This window comes from Vigna umbellata, chromosome 5 (genome assembly GCF_029865625.1).
Source record: "Vigna umbellata cultivar VRB3 chromosome 5, Vumbellata_1.0, whole genome shotgun sequence".
Lineage (NCBI taxonomy): Eukaryota > Viridiplantae > Streptophyta > Magnoliopsida > Fabales > Fabaceae > Vigna > Vigna umbellata.
The window spans coordinates 33,835,490-33,856,871 of record NC_142169.1 but is presented as its reverse complement, the minus strand read 5'-3'; the positions used below and the strand labels follow the sequence as shown (position 1 = coordinate 33,856,871).

Below are 21,382 nucleotides of genomic sequence, written 5' to 3'. Positions count from 1 at the left end.
TTATTTCATTCTCTTTAATAAGACATTCTACACCACCTTAATAATAATATAATTTAATTTAAAATTTAAGTATTATTTAATATAATTTTATATTTTAATAATTACTAAAATATGATTTATATTATAATAATAGTAATATTTAAAAAATAAAAATAAAAATAAAAATAAAAATAATAAAAATAAAAATAGTATAAAATTTTATTTAATATATTCAAATATATTAAATTATATTAAAATATTAAAATAAGTTAAATAATTATTAAATTTTAAATAAAAACAAAAACTTTTAAATTTTTTTATCAGATGTCAAAAATCAGTTTTGTTTTTTATTTAAAATTTAATCAATATTTAATTTAATTGACAATTATAATATTATTTTATATTTTTATTATTTAATAATTATTAAAATATGATTTATATTTTTATAATAGCTTTATTAAAAAATAAAGATAAGAGTAAACATAAAATAAAAATAATATTAAAAATAACATTTAATATATTTAAATATTTTAAATTATATTAAAATATTAAATTAAATTAAATAATTATTAAAATTTAAATAAAAAACAAAATTTAGAAACATGTGTTAATCGGATATAGAAATCCGATAAATTTATCTTCAGATATGGATACTCGATAAATAAATTTGTCTAAAATTTTGATTTTTATTTACATTTTAATAATTATTTAATTTAGTTTAATATTTTAATATAATTTAATATATTTAAATATATTAAATGTGATTTTTAATGTTTTTTTTTATTTTCATTATTTTTACTCTTATTTTAGTTATTATTACTTTTACTTTTTAATAAAACTATTATAAAAATATAAATCATATTTTAATAGTTATTAAAATATAATAAATAATGCTATAATTTTTAATTAAATTAAATATTTATTAAATTTTAAATAGAAAACAAAACTGATTTTCGATAACAAGTTTTGAAAAATTTTGTTTTTATATACAATTTAATAATTGTTTAATTTATTTTAATATTTTAATATAATTTAATATATTTGAATATATTAAGTCAAATTTTATATTATTATTATTATATTTTTATTTTTATTTTATTTATTTTATTTATTTTATTTTTATTTTTTTAATATAGCTATTATTATAATATAAATCATATTTTAATAATTATTAAAATATAAAATTATATTAAATAATATTTAAATTTTAAATTAAATTAGAATTATTATTAATGTGATATAGAGTGTCTTTAATAAGAAAGAGAAGAAAATAAAAAGATATTTATTAAAATGTCTTTAATAAGAAAGAGAAGAAAGTTAAGAGTGAAATTTTTAAAAAATTAGAGATGCAGGATGTTAGAAAGTTAAAAATAGAATTTGTGAAGGTGCAGAATCAGATGTTGGAGGTGTAGAATGAAACACTCACCTAAAATTAAGAGAGACCCAAAATATATTTTGGATTCATCAAAGTACATTAATTTCAATATTTTCTTTTTAAATGTTTAACTCTACACCTCCAATATCTCATATGCACCTCTAAAAATTACAATTTTAATATTCTAACACTTCATCAAGCACCTCTAACATTTTTAGAAATTTCATTTTGGGTGTTTTAACCTGCTCCTCCAACACTTCATCTTACACTTTTAATTTTTTTTAAAATTTCTTTTTTAACCTTAGTAAATATTTTTTTAACTTTTTCTTTTTTTTATTAAAGTAACCATACACTTCTCTAGCACTACATCCCTCTAACAAATTTTTAAAACTTTATTTTTTATTTATAATTTAATAACTATTTAATTTAATTTAAAAATATAATATAATTTAGTATTTTTCATATTTTAATAATTATTAAAATATAATTTGTATTATTATAATAATTATATTAAAAAATTAAAATAAAAATAATTAAAATAAAAGTAATAAAAATAAAAATGAAAAACAAAAATAATAATATAAAATATGATTTAATATATATAAAAATATTAAATTATATTAAAATATTAAATTATTATTAAATTTTAAATAAAGAATAAAATTTTGAAAAAATAATCATAGGATATTATCGGATTTTCAATTCCGAAAAGAAAGTTTTAAAAATTTGTTTAAATTAAAATTAAAGTAATAGTAATTAACTAAACATTTCGAAATCTTATTTCATTAATTTAATATTTTAATATAATTTAATATATTTATATATATTAAATCAGATTTTATATTATTTTTATTATTATTTTTGTTTTTTATTTTTATTATTATTACTTTTATTTTAATTATTTTAATTTTGAATTTTTTAATATAACTATTATAATAATATAAATTATATTTTAATAATTATTAAAATATGAAAATATGTTAAATAATATTAGACTTTTAAATTAAATTATATATTTATGAAATTATAAATAAGAAATAAAGTTTTAAAATTTTTTATCAAAAGAGTGAAGAGTTAAAGGGGTGTAGGATTACTTTAATAAAAAAGATAAAAAGTTAAAAAAATATTTATTAAAATTAAGAATTTTTTTTTTTGAAAAAGTTAGAGGCGAGGGTGAAGTGTTGGAAGTGGAGGGTGAAACATTTTTTTTAAGTTATATATTGGGCCTGGGCCCAAAATGTCATCAGTGGTCTTTTATAATAAATCCTTTCTCCTTTGGCAGTCATAAAGAGACCTCCAATTGGGATTTCTGATTTGCTGCTTCGATGGTAATACAACTTCTTTCACTTCCTCTCATAGATCTAAGGTAAATTTGACTGTGTGATGAGTCTGATGATGTTTGGGTTTCGCATGGATGCAGGGGAAGGGAACAGGGAGTTTCGGCAAGAGGAGGAACAAGACCCACACGCTCTGTGTGAGGTGCGGCCGTCGCAGCTTCCACCTTCAAAAGAGTCGGTGTTCTGCGTGCGCCTTCCCCGCTGCGCGCACCAGAAAATGTATGTTTTTTTTATTATTAAATTGTAAGTGATTGTGTAAGATTCGGTTTTGAGTCTTTGATGGTTTCAGATAACTGGAGCGTTAAGGCCATCAGGAGAAAGACTACCGGAACTGGAAGGATGAGGTACCTGCGTCACGTGCCTCGCAGATTCAAGAGCGGCTTTAGAGAGGGTATGGGCGATTATTTATTTGAGCGTTCAAATTTAGGGTTTGGTTTAGGGTTTTTCTTTAATGTTGTCGTTTTGAATCAGGTACCGAGGCAACACCAAGGAAGAGGGGGGCGGCTTCCACTACCTGAGCTTTGAAAGGAAACAATTTTTCTGGGTTAGTGAATTATAATAGTTTAGGGTTTTGTGCTATTTTTAAATAACTTTTTCTTTCTGTCGTCTCAATTTTATTTAATATGTAATGGATTTTTATTTCGGCATTTGATGGATTTGATAGCCCAGTGTTCATTTGATCAATATAGATTACACTTTAACCCTATTAAGAAATTTCATGTATTTAATTTAAATTTTGTAATTTGTTGCTAATATTGGTTTGGTAAGGGTAAAACAACTTAGACATTAGTTAGCTTAACTACCTGAATTATATCTAGTTTGAATTTTCCTGTGATCACTACATAAAATAGTCTCTACCATTTTGATAGATGTTTTAAGTATTTTTCATTATATTTAGTTGTATTACTTATCAAAGTATTTATTTTCATCGTCATAATGATTTTTATTATATTTAATCACTTTATTTCGTATCTCGTATTTGTTAATACATATGAAGTAAGAAAACAAAATGTATGTACCACTCTAATTATTGAAGATACGAACTAGTGTAATATTAGGAGTAATTTTACATATGAATGAATATGTCAACGAATGTTTTAAAAATAATAAATTAATGTGTATATATATATATATATATATATATATATATGTATGTATGTATGTATGTATGTATGTATGTATGTATGTATGTATCTACTTAATAAATAAATAATAGTTCTATAAAATTTTATTTATTATAAATATTTATTTAGTTCAAAATTGAACTTATGCTACTTTTTTGGTTATGCAATGGCCTTAATTTAATTAGTTTTGTATGAAATTGAGAAGATACAAGTTTATATAGAAGATTTGTTGTGGTAAAATTTTGAAAGATGTTTTTTTAAACAAATAGAAAGATAATTTAGATATTAAAACAATTTGACATGTAACAAACAAAAGTCAAAATATTAAAATTTAGATAATTATGTATTAAGCTTTAATTGTTAACTATAGTAAAAGTAATTCAATTTAATATATAGAAGTAATGATTATATATTCATATTATTAATGATACCAGTCCGCAAATTTATGAAAATAAATGGGCTTACACAGTTCATGGAGTGTCTAAGATTTTTAAGCTATGTTTTTGACAAATGGACTTTTCACCAAAATGGATCGATTGATCTGTTTTACCATTCCTAATCTATTATAATATAAAAAAAATAGAGAATTTATTTTATTATCTATATTTTTATATTTATTTTTTTACAAGTGTTTTAAAAGTCTACCTTTTAATCATTCTATATTTTTAATTTATCTATTTATATTTATTTGGTTACTACATAAAAATTATTTTACTTATTTATTTTAGTTTATTTTTAATTTATTTATATATTTATTTTCTTGTTATTTATACATATAATTTAATTTACTTTTCTTTTAAACTAATTTGCTCATACTATTTTTTATATTTTATTTTATTGTTTTATAACTTTTAATTATTTGTTTCTCTAACGAACTTTTTATTCTCTTATTTATTTAATTTATTTTTAAATTAATTTACCGTAAAAATATCAATATATTTCATCTCTATAATTTAATATCTAATAATTATTATTTTATTTCTTAAATAAAACTATTATTTATTCAAATTTAAAATTTTCATTTAAATCTCCAAAATGTTAATTATATATAAAATTATAATTATTTTATTAAATTATTATATAAATACTTTTCATTTAAATTAAACTAAGATTATTTAATAAAAAAATAGCATGAACCAAATATAAATAAAACTTCGTATAAAATTTTAAATAATTATATTTGTAAAAAAAATTGTATTTAGTAGTTGATTTCAAAAATTTAGGAATAAAAAAAACAAAAATTTAAATGTTATAAAATAAAAAATAAAAGCTAAAAAGTAGTTTTTTTAAAATATACTATATTATATATATTATATTATTACATATTATATATTATATATTATTATATATTATTTACACTGATTAAATAAGTTTCATAACAAACAAACAAAAGTATAACAAAAAATTAGATGAAAATAACTTATATTTAAAGTATTAATTTTTTTATACCATTTTTTTTAATTATATTTTTATGTCAAATACTTTATGATAAATAACTTGTTAAATACTTTTTGTAACATCCCAAAATACAGTAATTACTATAAATCAGAATCAATCACAATTAACAGTAAATCAATGCAGTCTTTATATTAATAAAACGAGGTTCCAAAGCCGAACGACTTATATACAGAAAATACCATTCACGAAACGGAAACAAGGAAAGTCTAGAACGAACGGTTTTACAAAATATTTAACCGAACTTCAAAAATGAAATCTAACATTTACAATCCTATCATAACGAGCGTTCTAAGGCTCGACTTTTACTTCCACCTCGACCAGATTTTCTTCTTCAATAACATCTTCCAGAGTGGCCTCGCCTTCTGCTCACATCCACACGGATGATCATTGCAAGACAGGACGAACGTACATAGACAGTAGACAACACAAGGAAAAACGAAAGGGTAAGCTTATATAATTTAAGATATACATCAACACATACAGTGAACATATCATTCCACACAATCACATAGTTTAACATATAACATCATGTAACATTGTATAAATATATATATATATATATATATATATATATATATATATATATATATATATATATATATATATATATATATATAAGACGACCGTCCGGACTGTATGAAACCGTGTAGGTACAAGCGTCCTCGCACCCGAGTGATGTAGTAGCCGGGATATACCTAATCAGCTGCCACTCGAGGTTAGTCCGTTCTTACGTCGCCCATGTTAACTTATGGACTAAGGACCTCCTGTCATTCCCACACATGAACTACTCCCCTCTACGTGAAGATGAGTGTCACGGAATATCAGGATGGACCAAGCCTGGCCTAGCTTATCCACAATCATACTTTACCAAATTTAATATTAAAATATATATATAAGAGACGTTCCTCCATGGAACGCTCGTTCAAATTCCATAATCGTATAATCATTTAATATAGTGTTCACACCTCTTAATATTTCATATTCATAACATTTTCATTCTATATTCCACTCTCTTAAAAGGACGAACGTTCAACTTTCTGAAGGAAGAGGACGAACGTTAGAATCCAGATTTAGAAGAACTCGTTAACAATCAGAAAGACTTCAGAATAATACGACTATTTTCAGAATATTTTAAGTACCAAGAGGACAGGTTGACTCCTATTGTACGAAGATACATCAAGCAGAATACTTAACTACATTAGGAACCTTTTGTTTCAAAAGAGGTCGACTGCCAGTCAATGACCGAACGCGACAATATACATTTATTAAGTATTTGGACGAACGGTATTTACGTTCGTTAAGGAATCAACGATAGGACGAGCGTTCAATCTAAGACCGAACACTTCCTTAAAACGAACCCTTAGGTAGATGACCAAGAATCAATCATGACGAACGCTTAGTACAAGACCGAGCGCTCTTTAGGACGAACGCTTGGTTTAACACCGAGCGCTATTTAGGACGAACGCTTAGTTTAAGACCGAGCATTGTTTAGAACGAATGTTCGGTATAAGACCGAACGTTACATATTTTAAAGTGTAAAGTATTTATATACAGCTGAGCTGAACCGAACGCTCAGACCTTTAATTGGGGACGCTCGCTCTCAAGTGGAGTTCTTCCCAAATGAAAGAATTCCATTCTAAGTTATTTTCAGGGGAAACCGAACGGTATAAGACCGTACGGTGACGAGCGTAATTTATCATATAAGGTGATTTACGTTTCAGATTTTTCAACCATAACAGATTTCAGATCTCCAACATTTAAACTTATACTTTATAATTCATATGATTTTCAATTTATTAACTTTATAACATTCATTCCAATTACTTCATATTCAACATCATCATACAGATTTACTTCATACAACATAAGCATCCATGTTCATGATCATACATCTCAATCATCATACATCATACATTCGCATTCATACTGCATACATGCATTTCAATCATCAACATGCATACATCCAAATCAGATCATACCACATTCAAGTATAAATTAAACATATAAGCTTCCCTTACCTGGATAGCAGTGTACTCCCAAAAAGCAAGGTTTAGTTCGTCCTCTAACAGTGTTCTACCCTCAGGTTTCGCTCAACAAATTTCACTTAAATCTAAAACACCAGAAATCAGAAACAACTCAGACCTATAACCCAATGCATGCAACCAAACCAGTGTTCGCATGAAACCAAATGGACGAACGGTTAGCGACTATAACTTATCAGTTCCGATCCCAATTCTGTTCGGTCCAGAATGACGTTCACGTCTCCAGGAACGTTTCTACGGTTCTGAAACGTGATAGGAGAAGAAACTTGAGAATTACAGTAGAGAGAAGTTGGGAGGTTCTAGAGAGAAGATGGAGAAAATGGGGTTTGAGTTTCGTGAGGAAGAAGGTGAATGCAGAGAGTGAGAAGAAAGGTTTTTCAGAAAAATCATTTTTCTTCCCAACGTCAAACGGACGTGCACTCTCATGCGGACACCTGTTTTCCACTGTAAATTCAGAATGTTCTAATGTGACAAATGGCAGGCGTGCAGTAGAGAATGTGAGTGCGTTTTAATGAGACTGAATGTGTGGCACGGTGCATTAATGAGAGCAGTCAGGTGACTCAGCAGTGCATTTAATTGGATTAGACAGATGGATTACGGTTAATTTTCCAAGGCCTCACACTTTTTATATTTTAATATGTAAATCTTAAATTGATATTTATTTAATAAAAAAACTAACATATTATATATATATATATATATATATATATATATATATATATATTATAAATTCACATAAGGTTTTAAATAATTATATTTGTAATATAAAACATAGTACTTCTTAATAATATAAATTTTATTTTATATTATTTGAATTAATTTTTTTATTATTTTCAACTTGAAAAGATAGAATTTAACACTTTAGTAAGATCTAAATAAAAAGTAAAAATTAACTAATTGTTTTAAAATATACCACTAATTTATAACTAACTTTTGGTCGAAATATAAATATAGTAAGAAATGATTGGACTCAATAATCAAATTGTAATATCTAATTATATAATTAATAGTAAAATGGAAATATATAACAAAAAAACAAGTACAAAAACAAAGTTGAGAAAAACGAAATGAAATAAGTTATTGAGTTCTGAATAGCGAAGCCTTTTTGAAGTAAAATTTTCATTTTACTGGCTAAGGGCAAACTAAAAAAAGAGAAGCAAATGAGAATGATTTGTTTGACAGAAAGAAGTGAAAGAAGTTCAAGTAATTCTAATGCTGGGTTGAAATCCATTAACAGTGACTCCTCCATCAACACAAATAACTTGTCCAGTGATATACGATGCAGCAGGCAAGCAGAGGAAAGTCACCAAAGATGACACTTCTTCCGGTTCTGCGATGCGCTTAAGAGGGGTACGTGACATCACATCATCCACAAAAGCTTGATTTTGGAGCAGCTGCAACAAAAATGTTGAACATATTATTCAACACAACACACACTTTCATAATTCCAACAAATTCTAACTACAACATTCGATAAATTCTTTGTTAAGCTTCTGGTTAAAAACAGCTATGAGAAATAAAAATTGGGAAGAAGGAAATTACATGTTGGACAAGTGGGGTTCTGGTGGTCCATGGTACAACACAGTTGCTTCTTATGTTGTCTTTTGCCCATTCAAAAGCCAAATTTTTTGTAAGCTGATTAATTGCGGCTGAAAATTCAATGAACAAAAAAATTGTTACTGTCTTTCTTTCATGAGAGAAAAGATGCAGTAAGTTTGGTAGTAATTACTGACCTTTGCTTGCTGCATAAACAGATCCAGTACCCATGCTGGTGACACCAGCAACAGAAGAAAGGAACACAATGCATCCCTTTCCAGATGCTTTGAGAAGAGGGTACGCAAGTTGACACAGATTAAATGAGGAGTCTAAATTAACTGTCATCAGCTCTGAATATTCTTCAGCACTGTACTCAATCGTTGGTTTTCTGAAGTTTGTTCCAACGTTGTTTACCTATACAACCACAAATTCATGCATATTTATCATTCATGAAATGAAACTCTGGCTTGTCATCTCAAATTAGGAGCATTTTCACACATCTTATAATTCTTCATTTCTACCTACAAACAAGCGTGCTTTTTAGATATAAAATCATTCGTGGGTAAAAAAACTATTTTTGAAACCGTATGTCCTTGTCACTATTTAAGCAATTTAATTCTATGAATATTTTTAGAATAGTTTAAATTTTACACGATAATTTGTTAAATTCAACTACTAACTTTTATACCTGATAAAATTAATTATGTGTTTTGTCATATGAATAATCAAAAGGAATATATGATGTTAGCGATAATTATACATTAAAAAATTTAAAGACCTTTTAGTTTTATTTTTTAAAATTTGATATTTAAAAAATGGGTTCTATAAGTATAATAAATAATGCATAATGACCAATTAATAAATGCATTAATTCAAATATTAATTAAGGAAACTAATAAAATAAAAAATAAATTAATGCACAATATTCAATTAATGAATCCATACATTCAAATATTCAGCTGTACAAAAAGAATCAAATATTCATCAATGACCCTAGTAAAACTCGTTGCTATAAAAAAGGAAGATTAGGAATAGTTGGTGTTACCAGATTGATTTGAAAGTATTGCAAATATATGACTAAAAAAAGATTATGCAGAAACAGTTTTACACAGAAGAAGAAGAAATAAAAAATAAAGTGGATCTAGATCTAATGGAATTATGCAGAGATTTACCTTACATAGATGTTAAGCTTTCCATTGAAGATGGATGCAACTTTCTGAAGAAGCTTCTCTCTGTCGTGTGGCGAGGACACGTCACACACCGATCCAGTAACCTGAAAGCCTTCACTCTGCCATTCTTCTAAGCACTTGTTGAGCTCTGTTTGGGTCCTGGAACAAGTGTGCACAGCGGCGCCAAACGCGGCCAAGTCACTCACAATGGCGTGCCTGTAACACAGTTTCCGACGAAGAAATATTAGAAGAAAAGCAAAGCAGAATGAAGAGTGGTTTTAGAAGAGAAGGTGCGTTCAGATGAAAACCAACCCGATCCCACGAGTGCCACCACTGACCAGAGCCGTCATTCCCTTCAGACACCATCTTCCTCCTCTCTTACTGCTGCTTTCTTCCAACTCCGCCATTTCCACTGTTTTTCACTCACAAAACAATAAACTATGATTATGTTTTTCAGGATGATGCAGTCCATCCCAAGCTTACATATATATATATATATATATATATATATATATATATATATATATATATATATAATAAGTGCATGCATGGCTGTTTCACATGCAATGCACCCCACCTACATTGCTTTTGCATCAACTTCAAAAAAGTTAATTAAATAATTAGAGACGATAAATTTATTACTAACATGTACCATTCTTTCAAAAGAAATTATGTTTTTTAAAGTTAAAGTAATTTTGAGAGATTCGTATCTCATTACTTATATATTATTTTCATATATTTAACTAAAATATTTTAAGAAAAAAAGAATTGGTACATCATTTAATTATATATGATTCTTATAAAAATATATGATGGCATTTTGTGATATTTCTTCATTTATTATATAGAAACTAAAACCACACTTAATATTTTTAATTTAATGTTTTAATAGAATATGAGTGGAGTTCTGTTTTTGTTCTTAGATCATGTGAACCATGTAACATCCCTATTATATAATAACAATTATTACATAATAAAGACGTCAACATTCCAATAAAGAGAACAGTCGGATCATGACGTGTAATTAAATGTGAAATTACAGTCATCAAGAAATAAAAGGAACTGAAATTTAAACTTCAACAGTTTATAGATTCGAACACTACATGTGTTCAGATGGGAAACTCCTAAGAAGACTACTCTGCAACCTTAGTATCCTCCAGCTCTTACTCCAAAGGGATTTCCTCAACAACGTCTGCTCTCATCCAAGTGGATGATCATCGCCAGAGAAACATACCCAAACAGCACACAACACAAACAAGTAGGGGTGAGCTAGATATATAAAAAAAAACATGTTATATCAATATCACAGTTAACTCATGGTGTCATACATAGATTTATATAAAAGAACAATTATAGCATGCTCATTGAACCACGACTCACACATCTTTACACTCGCATAGTTCTGCTGGCACTTTCCAACACTATGCAAGGTAAATCCACACATATGACTCATCCGGATTTGTATAACTGTCGAACCAACAGTCGTCTTTGCACTCGCATAGTCTGTTGGTCTTTCTCCAACACTAGCAAGGTAAATCCCCAACCTGCCTATCTCTGCCATCAAAGGCTATAGACGAGGACCTCCCTCTACTCTCACCACTGACACTGTTCTTCTCTATGTGAGCATGAACAATGCTTTGAGTGTAGGGATAGACAGACCGATCCTAGGTTCACTACAGTTATACTCAACAACCACAACATTACATAGTCATCTCTCCCTGAGATGTCCAATTCATACTCACATACATCATTATAGTTCACAACCATGTTCAGATGCATAATTCAAATGCAATAAAATTCAATCATTTTAGAAATCATACAAACTGAATATATCAAAATAAATTAACAGTACATAATCTGTTCAATAGGATTTAAGTTAAAAACTTGTCGAGTAGACTTCCAGGAAAGAGAGGTGCGTCACAATGGACAACTTAAGTACCAAATCTTTCCTTAGCCAAAGCGTTCCTCAACTAGTTTTTAACAAATTTCTTATTTACAGATTTAAAACAACAGCATATAATATTAACACCGAAATTTAATATAGATATCAAAAAAATAGAAATTAAGCAATATTAAGATCCCTGAGAAGATACGAAATTAATATCTCTAAATCTGTAACTCCGATTTCAAATCTGAATGGTCACAATAATTCACTATTTGTTATAAACTACATATTAAAATTTCAGGTTGATCCAACGGTTAACTAGATAGATATTGAGGTTTTACCGAGGTAACTCAAGTGCAGAATTTTAAGTGGTTTTCAATTATACTCAAAATGCGAAACTAATTTCCCTAAGCACAGACATTTAATTACAAATCTGAACGGTCAAAATGACTTAATATGTCTTATGAATTACATACTAAATTTTGGGCTCAATCTAACGGTAAATAAAATATATATGAAATTTTTACCATAATAACTTAAGAACAGAAATATAGTGTTCATCAGATTTTTCAAAACTTAAAAATTATTTTCTCCAAACATAGACTTTTAATTTATAATCCGATCGGTCAAAGTGTATTAATATATCTTAGGAATCATATATAAAATTTTCAAGTTGATCTAACGGTCAAATAAATCGTAATATATATTTTACCGAGATGACTCAGTAACAGATCTACAGGGGTAATTAATTTACTCAAACATGCAGGATTTATTTCTCTAAGTACAGACTTCTAATTACAAATCCCAACGGTCAAAGTGAAGAAATAGGTTTTAGGATTCATATATTAAAATTTTAGCTAATTCCAACGGTCAAAATAATTAAAAGAAAAGTTTTACCATACTAACTCGAAAATAAGAAAATTATAATCATGAAAACTAAATTTATGTAAGTGAATAGATAACTACCATTACCAAAATTTTAACATACTCATAACTCATATTCATTATCATAACATGGATAAAAAATCATATACAAGAAAAAGATTAGCTCCCCTTACCTCTATTCCAGACTTAATCTCCTGCTCCGAATTTGTTTCCCTGAAACCCTTCAGAACCTCTACTCTTCTTGCAACTAAAAATTTCTCCCTAACTCTTTCTTCTCTATTTCTCAAGCTCTCACTTGATTCCTCTTTTCTTGGTGCAAAATAACCTTCCCTCCTATGGCTATTTATAGGTAAAAAAATTTACTATTCATTAATATTTTAATATTATTTATTATTTTAATATTATTTAAAAATAATATTTCAATCATTTTCTCACCAAATCTGATCCTAATTTCTACCTACTACTTTCTTCCATGCTAAGGAATCTTAATGCTGAAAATTTATTTTTACTATTTACTTTTTACTATTTACTATTTACTTTTTACTATTTACTATTTACTTTTTACTATTCAATTTAAAAAAAAATTTACTAAATAAGTTACCAAAAATTTGAACCTCTCCTTCTAAAATTACTATAATTTTATATCCAAAATTTACATTTTTCTATCCATTAAAATTATTATTACTAATAAAATACTAAAATTTACTACTATAAATATTTTTTTTTTTTTTTTTTTCATGGGTCTTACAAACCACGCTGCCGTTAATTAAGTAAATGCACGTGGAAGGATTATATTTACTTATATTATTATTATTATTATTATTATTATTATTATTATTATTATTATTATTATTAAACGTCTTATCTTATGGTCTGTTAAATTATGTCTCTCTCTATATTAAAAGTTCTTTTTTTTTTAATTAAAACGCTCTTGTATGAGTAAAGAAATAAGACAGGAAAAAAGTGAGTTTTAAAAAAAGAAAAGATATACAAATATGAGAGACTATTTGTTTGAGTGAAAAAGAAAGACTGTTTTTATTATATACTATTATTTAATTTTTAATTATTCTTTTATGTATTTATTTGTACCACACAAACATCTTTTAAAAGAATATTTTTAGGCTAAATCACACCACTCACTTATGTCATTACTATTTGTTGCATTATCATAGAAAAGTTATAACAAATAATTAATGTAAAACTTTTCTATCTAAAGATTTAATAATCCCAATTGATTATCTATGATTTCCTCAACCTGAATTTATGTAATAATAATTATATATCTTCAAACTCTCTGAGTAATTGTCACAGGTGGCTTTAATTTTCATACTAATTATATTTTTCGCACGAATTTATTTACTTTATAATCATATTTATCCTAACTCTCTAGTTCTTAACTTGACTTTATTTTAATACTAAATATTAAATCACATACTTACCTTAAATAAGATTATAAATTATTACATTAAAAAATATTAATATAATTTTATTCATTAAAGAACTTATTTATTTAATAAAATTGAATTTAATTCTTGTATTAACAGTTGTTTATGGACAGATATTTAATCCATTCATAAAAACAATATTTTAAAAAGATAGAAATAACTTTTTAAAATATTTTCAATAGAAAAATTGTCAAACAAACTTAAATATATATTTTTCAAAATATTTAATAATATAAGAATTAAATAAAATCAATTATGAAAAAAAACTTAATTTTGATTTATTACGTATTAACGCGTCAATTGATTAGATTTTGATAAATAATTATTTACTTACAAAATTAAATGGATAATTCGTCTATTTTTTATATTTTATATAAAAAGATTATATAAATATATGCATAGCCAAATTGGATAGATAAATTATATTTTCAACCCTTCTTTGAAGCAACTCTTTCTAATATATCAAATGTCAAATTCTCTGTTTAAAGGAACTCTTGCTATTTGAAGTTTTAACAAAGATAATATTTTTGTATACTCTTTCAAACACCATGGATAATTTTTTCAATGAATACGTTATTGACTTCAAAATGTACCTTATTAGGCACTTAATTAAAAACCCACAAAAATGGAAATGTCTATTCTTTTATACGTATTTTTTATATTTTTTTTCTAGGAGAGTTTGGGATCCTGTTTATTAAGAATATAATTGTATTAAATTAGCAACGTAACTATTTTTACATGATCATTTAACCATAAATTATATGGTTAATTTTTATAATAATTATTAAGAAATGTGTTAGAATGATTTCTAATTAGTTAATATATAAAAATTAATATTATTTTAAATATTTTAATATACATGTCCGGGGTAATATATATAAAAGTTTTTTTTACATGTTTAAATAATTTTATTATAATTTTAAAAATAATTATTATATAAAAACAAAAAAGCTTTTCATACTCATAATTTATGATTAGATAATAGTATTTAACTATTTTGGTATATATTATTTATTCTAGGCTTAGTGTAATTTGATTTCGATAGTTTTGGTTTCCTTATTTTTTTTTATATAATTTTTTCTTTCAATTTTTTAAAAAGTTCAATTTGATCCTTATGTTATTAACATATATAGATATCATGCATCAATTCGTGGATTTTTTAATTTATTAAAAAACATAAATCATACTTGCTAATAACAATTGTGATATTGTCAAAGAAACATGAGACGACTATAACTTGGTATGTTATAGTTTATATTTTTCTAAAATTAAAAAATTAAAAAATAAATAAATAGTTTGAAAAAATTAAAAATCTTATGAATTGATATGTTACGGGCATTGATATCCATTTAAATAGAACAGTTTTTTTTTAAAAATTAATAGAATAAATTAAATCTAAAAAATATTAAAAAGACCAAAATAAATGAAACTAAAAAATTAGAAAACTAAATAACTAATTAATACAAAATCAGAAGACATTAAAGTTATTTAAAGAAAATCCCATTTATCAGAAGACCATTTTATTTTCTTATGCAACTAGAAAGGAGAGAAAAGCAAATTGCACATAATTTATAGTCCACTTATTGTAATGAGAATCATTTATTCGAAATAGTGATTTCAGGTAATTCTCATGGTGGGTTGAAATCCATTCACTGTTAATCCTCCATCAACACAGATAACCTGTCCAGTGATGTAAGAAGCTGCTGGCAAGCAAAGGAAACTCACCAACGATGACACTTCTTCTGCTTCTGCTATACGCTTCATTGGTGTACGGGACATTATTTCATCCACAAACTTTTCATCTTTCAACAACTACCAAATCAAAGAAATAAAAAAAGTTAGAACAAATTCACCACATCATCTAACACAGATAAACACTATTTTGTATTCTATTTATTTAGGTTAAGAAATAGACTGATGTCTGACTCAAATCTATAAAAGCGACCTAGCAACAACAAATCTCATTAAAATCAATTTTATCTTATTGTACCATATAAGAAGTTAACTTATTTCTAAATTCAACTCTACAATATTAATATTAGACTTATTATATAAAGGAAAACAGCCAAGAGAAATTACATGTTCAACAAGCGGAGTCCTAGTAGCCCATGGTACAACACAGTTGCTTCTTATGTTGTCTTTTGCCCATTCACATGCCAGATTTTTTGTAAGCTGATTGATTGCAGCTGAAATTCAGTAGAACAAAATTGTAAATATATTGATTTGTTTGTGATAAAATTTTAACGATCACATGTTCATGAAAGAAAAAACCTGATGATGACACTCACCTTTACATGCTGCATAGACAGCTCCAGTACCCAAACTGACCACACCAGCAACAGATGAAATGAACACAATGCTTCCATTTCCAGATTCTTTCAGAAGAGGATATGCAAGTTGGCACAGATGGAATGAGGAGTCTAAATTAATTGTCATCAGCTGTGAGTATTCTTCAGCACTGTACTCAATTGTTGGCTTTCTAAAGTTTGTTCCAACGTTGTTTACCTAAAATAAAACAAAACTCGATCATGCATACTTATGATTAATGAATAAAACATATCTAACTATAAACAGTATAATTCCTTCTTCATTGTTGTAACTACCATGAGGCTGTGCATTAATACATTATCTTTTCTACTTGAACAAGACTTGTAAATACAATATAATCAAATGCATGAACATTATGAGTAGAACAAACTGACATAGATGTTAAGCTTGCCATTGAAGGTGGATGCTACTTCCTGAATAAGATTCTCTCTCTGAGGAGGCGAGGACACGTCACACACCGATCCAGTAACCTGAAAGCCTTCACTCTGCCACTCTTCTAAGCACTTGTCTAGATCAATTTGGGTCCTTGAACAAGTATGCACAGCCGCGCCAAACGCGGCCAAGTCACTCACTATGGCGTGTCTAAAAAACAGTTTGAAAGAAATGAATCATCAGACCGAAACAAAGTGAAATGACCAATCATAAAAGAGAAAGTATGTTGAGATGATCTAGAAAGAAAGATGAAAACCAACCCGATGCCGCGAGTGCCGCCGGTGACAAGAGCGGTCGTTCCTCTGAGAGACCATCTTCCTCCTCTCTTACTTCTGCTGATTTCTGGTTCTGCCATTTTTTTCTGTTTTCTACTCTAGAAACGCGTTTGGAGATTGATAATTGAAATTTTCTTAATGTTCACCAGTGATCTATATTATATAGTTAAACATTCAATAAGAACATAACCTAGACAATAAATGCACCTTTTGAAAGTGATTTTTAAGTAGAAACTTGTTTTGACTTGATGCACAGCAATACAGATAGAGAACAGGACCATGGCTGCTTCTAACACAATTAGTGAGAGCCACCTATGTGGAAAAGACACCCACCTAGAATACTGTAATCTTAATATTATAACTGTTTAGTGTTGGATTTTATTGACTTGCACGGTAGTTTAATTTTTTGGAATTTTCTTCTGTTTATGTTTTTAAATTTTCTTTGTAACTTTTGGTTAATTATATTATTTATCTCCACAGGCATTTAATTTTCACAAAACATAAAGAATAAATATTTTATAATTACCCATATTTGATTAGAGTGAGATTACATTATTGCTTTAGATCATTCTTAATTGTTGACTTTATATTGAATATAGCTTCTAGGTTCACAATAAATTATTTCTTTATTTAATTTGTGTTTATGTTACTATTATTTTGTTGGTATCTATAGTCTTCTTTCTAGTTATTTCTCAATTATACTTTTAAAAATAATTTAATATATAAGGCGATAATTTTATATTATTATACCTTGATTTGTGAATTAGATTATACAGTTAATAATGAGTTTAGCTTTTATATTTCAAATTGGCAGATAATATCTTGACACAACAAAAATATCATAGGATAATTTAATATATTAATATGTAATATCTCATTTAATAGTATAAATTACTAAACAAAACATCATATATTATGCAAGAGATAGATAAGAAGCATACAAAATATTGACACATTTATCTAGATTAAAAATGTACAAGGTCTCAAAAAATTAATAAATCTCTCAAAAGATAGAAATTACTGTACAATATCTAGCTAAACCTAACATATCACTGGTTAGCATCATTGGTCCTATAACAACATAAAAACACAACTCATACTCTACTCACACCAACAAGTGATGGTAAGTTAGTAAAAGAAAATTTCATAAACAATTTAAAATATCACATATTAGTTCAACACATTTATAACATTCTATCAATCATACAAACATATAAGGAGTTGACTTACTTGGACACATGCTTTGACAACTAAGACCAAAAGTTCAGGATAAAGACCTCTTGTCATTATCTTTATATGAGTTGAATGATTAGTAGTATATCGAGATGCCTACTTTAGAATCCTCACATGTCAAAGCACACACTAACAACATCACCATAAATTCCTCATTGGATTGGTTCCCACCATTCACATATCATATTATAAACCAACCATTATTTTCACATTCACATAATCACACACATTAAACACATTATAAGAGGTATATAAAAATTTAGTTAAAATTATATGATATTTTCACTCAACCACCAGATCTGCTCACTCAGCTGAAGCATTATCGCTCAGCCACCATATTTGCTCGCTTAACTAATAGTGCATGACAGCACACTCAATCAGCAACCAAATATGCTTGCTTTGCAAGAAAACCATTGGAACTTACAAATTTAAAATCTCTCAAAAGTCGTCAGCGAGTATATTTTTGTCCATCAAGTATATTCTCGCCCAGCAACCATCAAGTCTATGAACCCTTTGATTTTGGTTTCGCTTAATAAAACTTTTTTCGCTTCGCAACCATTAAGTCAGTAGCTCTCTGATTTTGACTTCGCCCAACGAGTATATGCTCGTTCAACAAGTCAGCGTAATCATGTATAACAAAATTTTGCATATTTATGTCATTACAAGTTTGCAAAACCACTCTAACACCAAGCACGGATGCTCAACCAATTATTTCTCAAATCATATACATTTCAACATTATAATTCACTTCAAATACAAGTTCAATCATTCAATCATAGTAGAGTTTCAATCACATTATTTTTAATTGCAATTAAAGCTTCCTATAATTCAACTTAACAGATCATATATCACCAAACAACTCAGTTACACAATCTAACTGACATACAAGCATACAAGCATTAATCAAAACTTGCCTATTAGCTAAAATCAAAGTAAATAGCATTCCTTAGTAGTTAGATGACCAAACGACTCTAAAGACCTTAAAACATCTCCAACAGCTCCAAGAATCCTATTTACTTCTAAACATGATCATGACATACCATCAAGACCACTAATCAACAAAGAGTCTTATAGAAGACTCAGATGGCATGAGCGATTAAAACAATTAATATACATGAAAAAATGCATAAATTAAGGAAAGTAGCATAAATCAACTTACTCTTCACATAAATGGATCAGATAAACTTGAAGATCTCGTCTCAAGGATCTCTTAGACGAACTCTAATTTTTAAACAAACAAAAATATAGTTAGAAAACTTAGAGGGAGGATATAAAACTCTTAGAATTTTTTTTAGAGAAATAATATGTTTTTAAATAATAAAACTCACTAATATAAATTTTATTTATATTTTTAAACTTTTAATATTAAAATAACTCAATCGTTATTCAAAACACTTTTATCACGTATAAAACATGATTTTATAGGCTTTTACAAAAAGTATCATAAAATATTTTAATTAATTTTGTAAATATTAAACAAATTAAAAAAATTTTAAAATGAAAAAGTTGTTTAAAAAGAATAAAATTTTAAATTAAATAGAATGAAGAGAAAAAAAAATCTTTTAAATTACATAATAAGTTAAATATTATCGTACGTATACCTGTACAATCGATGCAAAATTTTCCGATCCATATATATTCAAACAAATTCGAGAAAGAGTTTGCCTCTTATTATTTGTATGCATATTTAATTGTTGTTTTATGAATTATGCCCATGTTGTTTTATGAAGTTCCATATGGACCTTAAATGAATTGGAGTTTACACTTTGTTACATTATATATAGTTATGTAAGTTAATTATAGTTTTTAAATTGGAGACTGATTTCAAATTAATAATAATTCAAATTCTTAAATTAATTTATAACTTTTTACTAATAATAGAAAGTAATTTAAATAATAATAATTTTTAGTTTATAAAAGGTTTAATGTCTCCGTAGGTCCCTATTTTGGTCATGAATTTCAAATAGGTCCTCTTCATTTTCGGCGTATCAATTGAGTCCTTTTTTTTGTAAAATTGAATCAATTACAGGCTTGCCGTTAATTTGGACAAACGGCCGTTACAGTAATCAGACGTGGCATTTAAAACGATTTTTGTATTAAATAATTCAGTTTTGGGTAAGGGCAAAGTCGGAAATTTGAAAAAATTAAAGGGCAACTGAGATTGGGGAAAGAATTTGAGGGTTTTTTTTTTCTGAAATAGAGACATTCACCTCTGCCACCCACGACTACGCCTCAACCTTCTCCCAACCGGTCACCGTAGACCAACGCTTCTTCGAACCAGCCACTCGTGCCTCCACCCTCTACCGATCTCGACGTCAACGGCGACCTCAGGCGCCACCGGAATCACTGCCTTCCCTCTCTCGTCTCTCTTTGAAATCGGCCACCACTAACCGCGATCCATGGCGTCACCAAGGCCGAGGCTCGCCGCCGGAGCTATCACCGGTCACGACTCCAGACTCTCCCTCTCTATTCGTAGCTACCATTGCCTCCGATGCCACACCGCCGCGTCCCAAGGCTGGACCAGAAACATCAACGGCGACAAACGCTAATGTTGGAGGCGCCGTCGCCCTTCACGGGTCTCCTTACGAGTCTCCTCCTTCCTCCTTCATGAATTGCCTCCTGGATGAGCTCGGCCCCCGTGCCGGCCAAGGCTTCCACCTCGAGACAGCCACCACCAGAGGTTCTGCCAGCGCCTCCGTTGGACCCTAGTCGCCACCCATGGCTACCACTGGGCTTACGAATGGAGTACGTGGTTGTATGTGATGGTTGTGGTTTTGTTGAGTAAATGGAGGAAATTGTGATGGCTAGTGCGAGTACGAGGGTCCCTGTTTTGATGGTTTTTTTAGGTGAGCGTTGGATGTTGGCTGTGTGTGAATATG

At 27.8% G+C, this 21,382-nt stretch overlaps 3 protein-coding genes and 1 long non-coding RNA gene across 4 annotated transcripts; 1 reads left to right on the top strand and 3 right to left on the bottom strand.

Moving 5' to 3' along the window:
- Nucleotides 1-2,586: 2,586 nt before the first annotated feature.
- On the top strand, nt 2,587-3,444 carry LOC124831879 (large ribosomal subunit protein eL37x). Its single transcript, XM_088091544.1, has 4 exons — nt 2,587-2,682; nt 2,775-2,910; nt 2,981-3,082; nt 3,163-3,444. Exons 1-4 carry the CDS (start codon nt 2,680-2,682, stop codon nt 3,207-3,209), a joined length of 288 nt encoding a protein of 95 aa, XP_087947670.1. The 5' UTR covers nt 2,587-2,679; the 3' UTR covers nt 3,210-3,444.
- Nucleotides 3,445-8,368: 4,924 nt separating this feature from the next.
- Nucleotides 8,369-10,463, bottom strand: LOC124826209 (tropinone reductase homolog At5g06060-like). Its single transcript, XM_047298981.2, has 5 exons — nt 10,333-10,463; nt 10,029-10,236; nt 9,049-9,265; nt 8,858-8,964; nt 8,369-8,709 (listed from the first exon to the last, which is right to left on the bottom strand). Exons 1-5 carry the CDS (start codon nt 10,425-10,427, stop codon nt 8,515-8,517), a joined length of 822 nt encoding a protein of 273 aa, XP_047154937.1. The 5' UTR covers nt 10,428-10,463; the 3' UTR covers nt 8,369-8,514.
- A 571-nt stretch (nt 10,464-11,034) lies between these two features.
- On the bottom strand, nt 11,035-13,101 carry LOC148198171 (uncharacterized). Its single transcript, XR_015786968.1, has 2 exons — nt 12,964-13,101; nt 11,035-11,212 (listed from the first exon to the last, which is right to left on the bottom strand). It is a non-coding gene; the product is annotated as an uncharacterized LOC148198171 (long non-coding RNA).
- A 2,554-nt stretch (nt 13,102-15,655) lies between these two features.
- LOC124826210 (tropinone reductase homolog At5g06060-like) lies at nt 15,656-17,509 on the bottom strand. Its single transcript, XM_047298982.2, has 5 exons — nt 17,256-17,509; nt 16,938-17,145; nt 16,524-16,740; nt 16,315-16,421; nt 15,656-16,047 (listed from the first exon to the last, which is right to left on the bottom strand). The coding sequence occupies exons 1-5, from the start codon at nt 17,348-17,350 to the stop codon at nt 15,853-15,855; spliced, it is 822 nt and encodes a 273-aa protein (XP_047154938.1). The 5' UTR covers nt 17,351-17,509; the 3' UTR covers nt 15,656-15,852.
- Between the last annotated feature and the right edge of the window lie 3,873 nt (nt 17,510-21,382).

Bases quoted from the DNA above. Each gene is read 5' to 3' on its own strand.
- LOC124826210 (XM_047298982.2), bottom strand. From the start codon at position 17,350: ATGGCAGAACCAGAAATCAGCAGAAGTAAGAGAGGAGGAAGATGGTCT. The intron at 17,146-17,255 runs GTTGGTTTTCAT...ACTGTTTTTTAG, and splicing joins GGCGGCACTCGCGGCATCGG to ACACGCCATAGTGAGTGACT. The intron at 16,741-16,937 runs GTCAGTTTGTTC...GTTTTATTTTAG, and splicing joins ATGGCAAGCTTAACATCTAT to GTAAACAACGTTGGAACAAA.
- LOC124826209 (XM_047298981.2), bottom strand. From the start codon at position 10,427: ATGGCGGAGTTGGAAGAAAGCAGCAGTAAGAGAGGAGGAAGATGGTGT. The intron at 10,237-10,332 runs GTTGGTTTTCAT...ACTGTGTTACAG, and splicing joins GGTGGCACTCGTGGGATCGG to GCACGCCATTGTGAGTGACT. The intron at 8,710-8,857 runs GTAATTTCCTTC...TTTTTGTTGCAG, and splicing joins GAACCCCACTTGTCCAACAT to CTGCTCCAAAATCAAGCTTT.
- LOC124831879 (XM_088091544.1), top strand. The intron at 2,911-2,980 runs GTATGTTTTTTT...TGATGGTTTCAG, and splicing joins CGCTGCGCGCACCAGAAAAT to ATAACTGGAGCGTTAAGGCC. The intron at 3,083-3,162 runs GTATGGGCGATT...GTTTTGAATCAG, and splicing joins CAAGAGCGGCTTTAGAGAGG to GTACCGAGGCAACACCAAGG.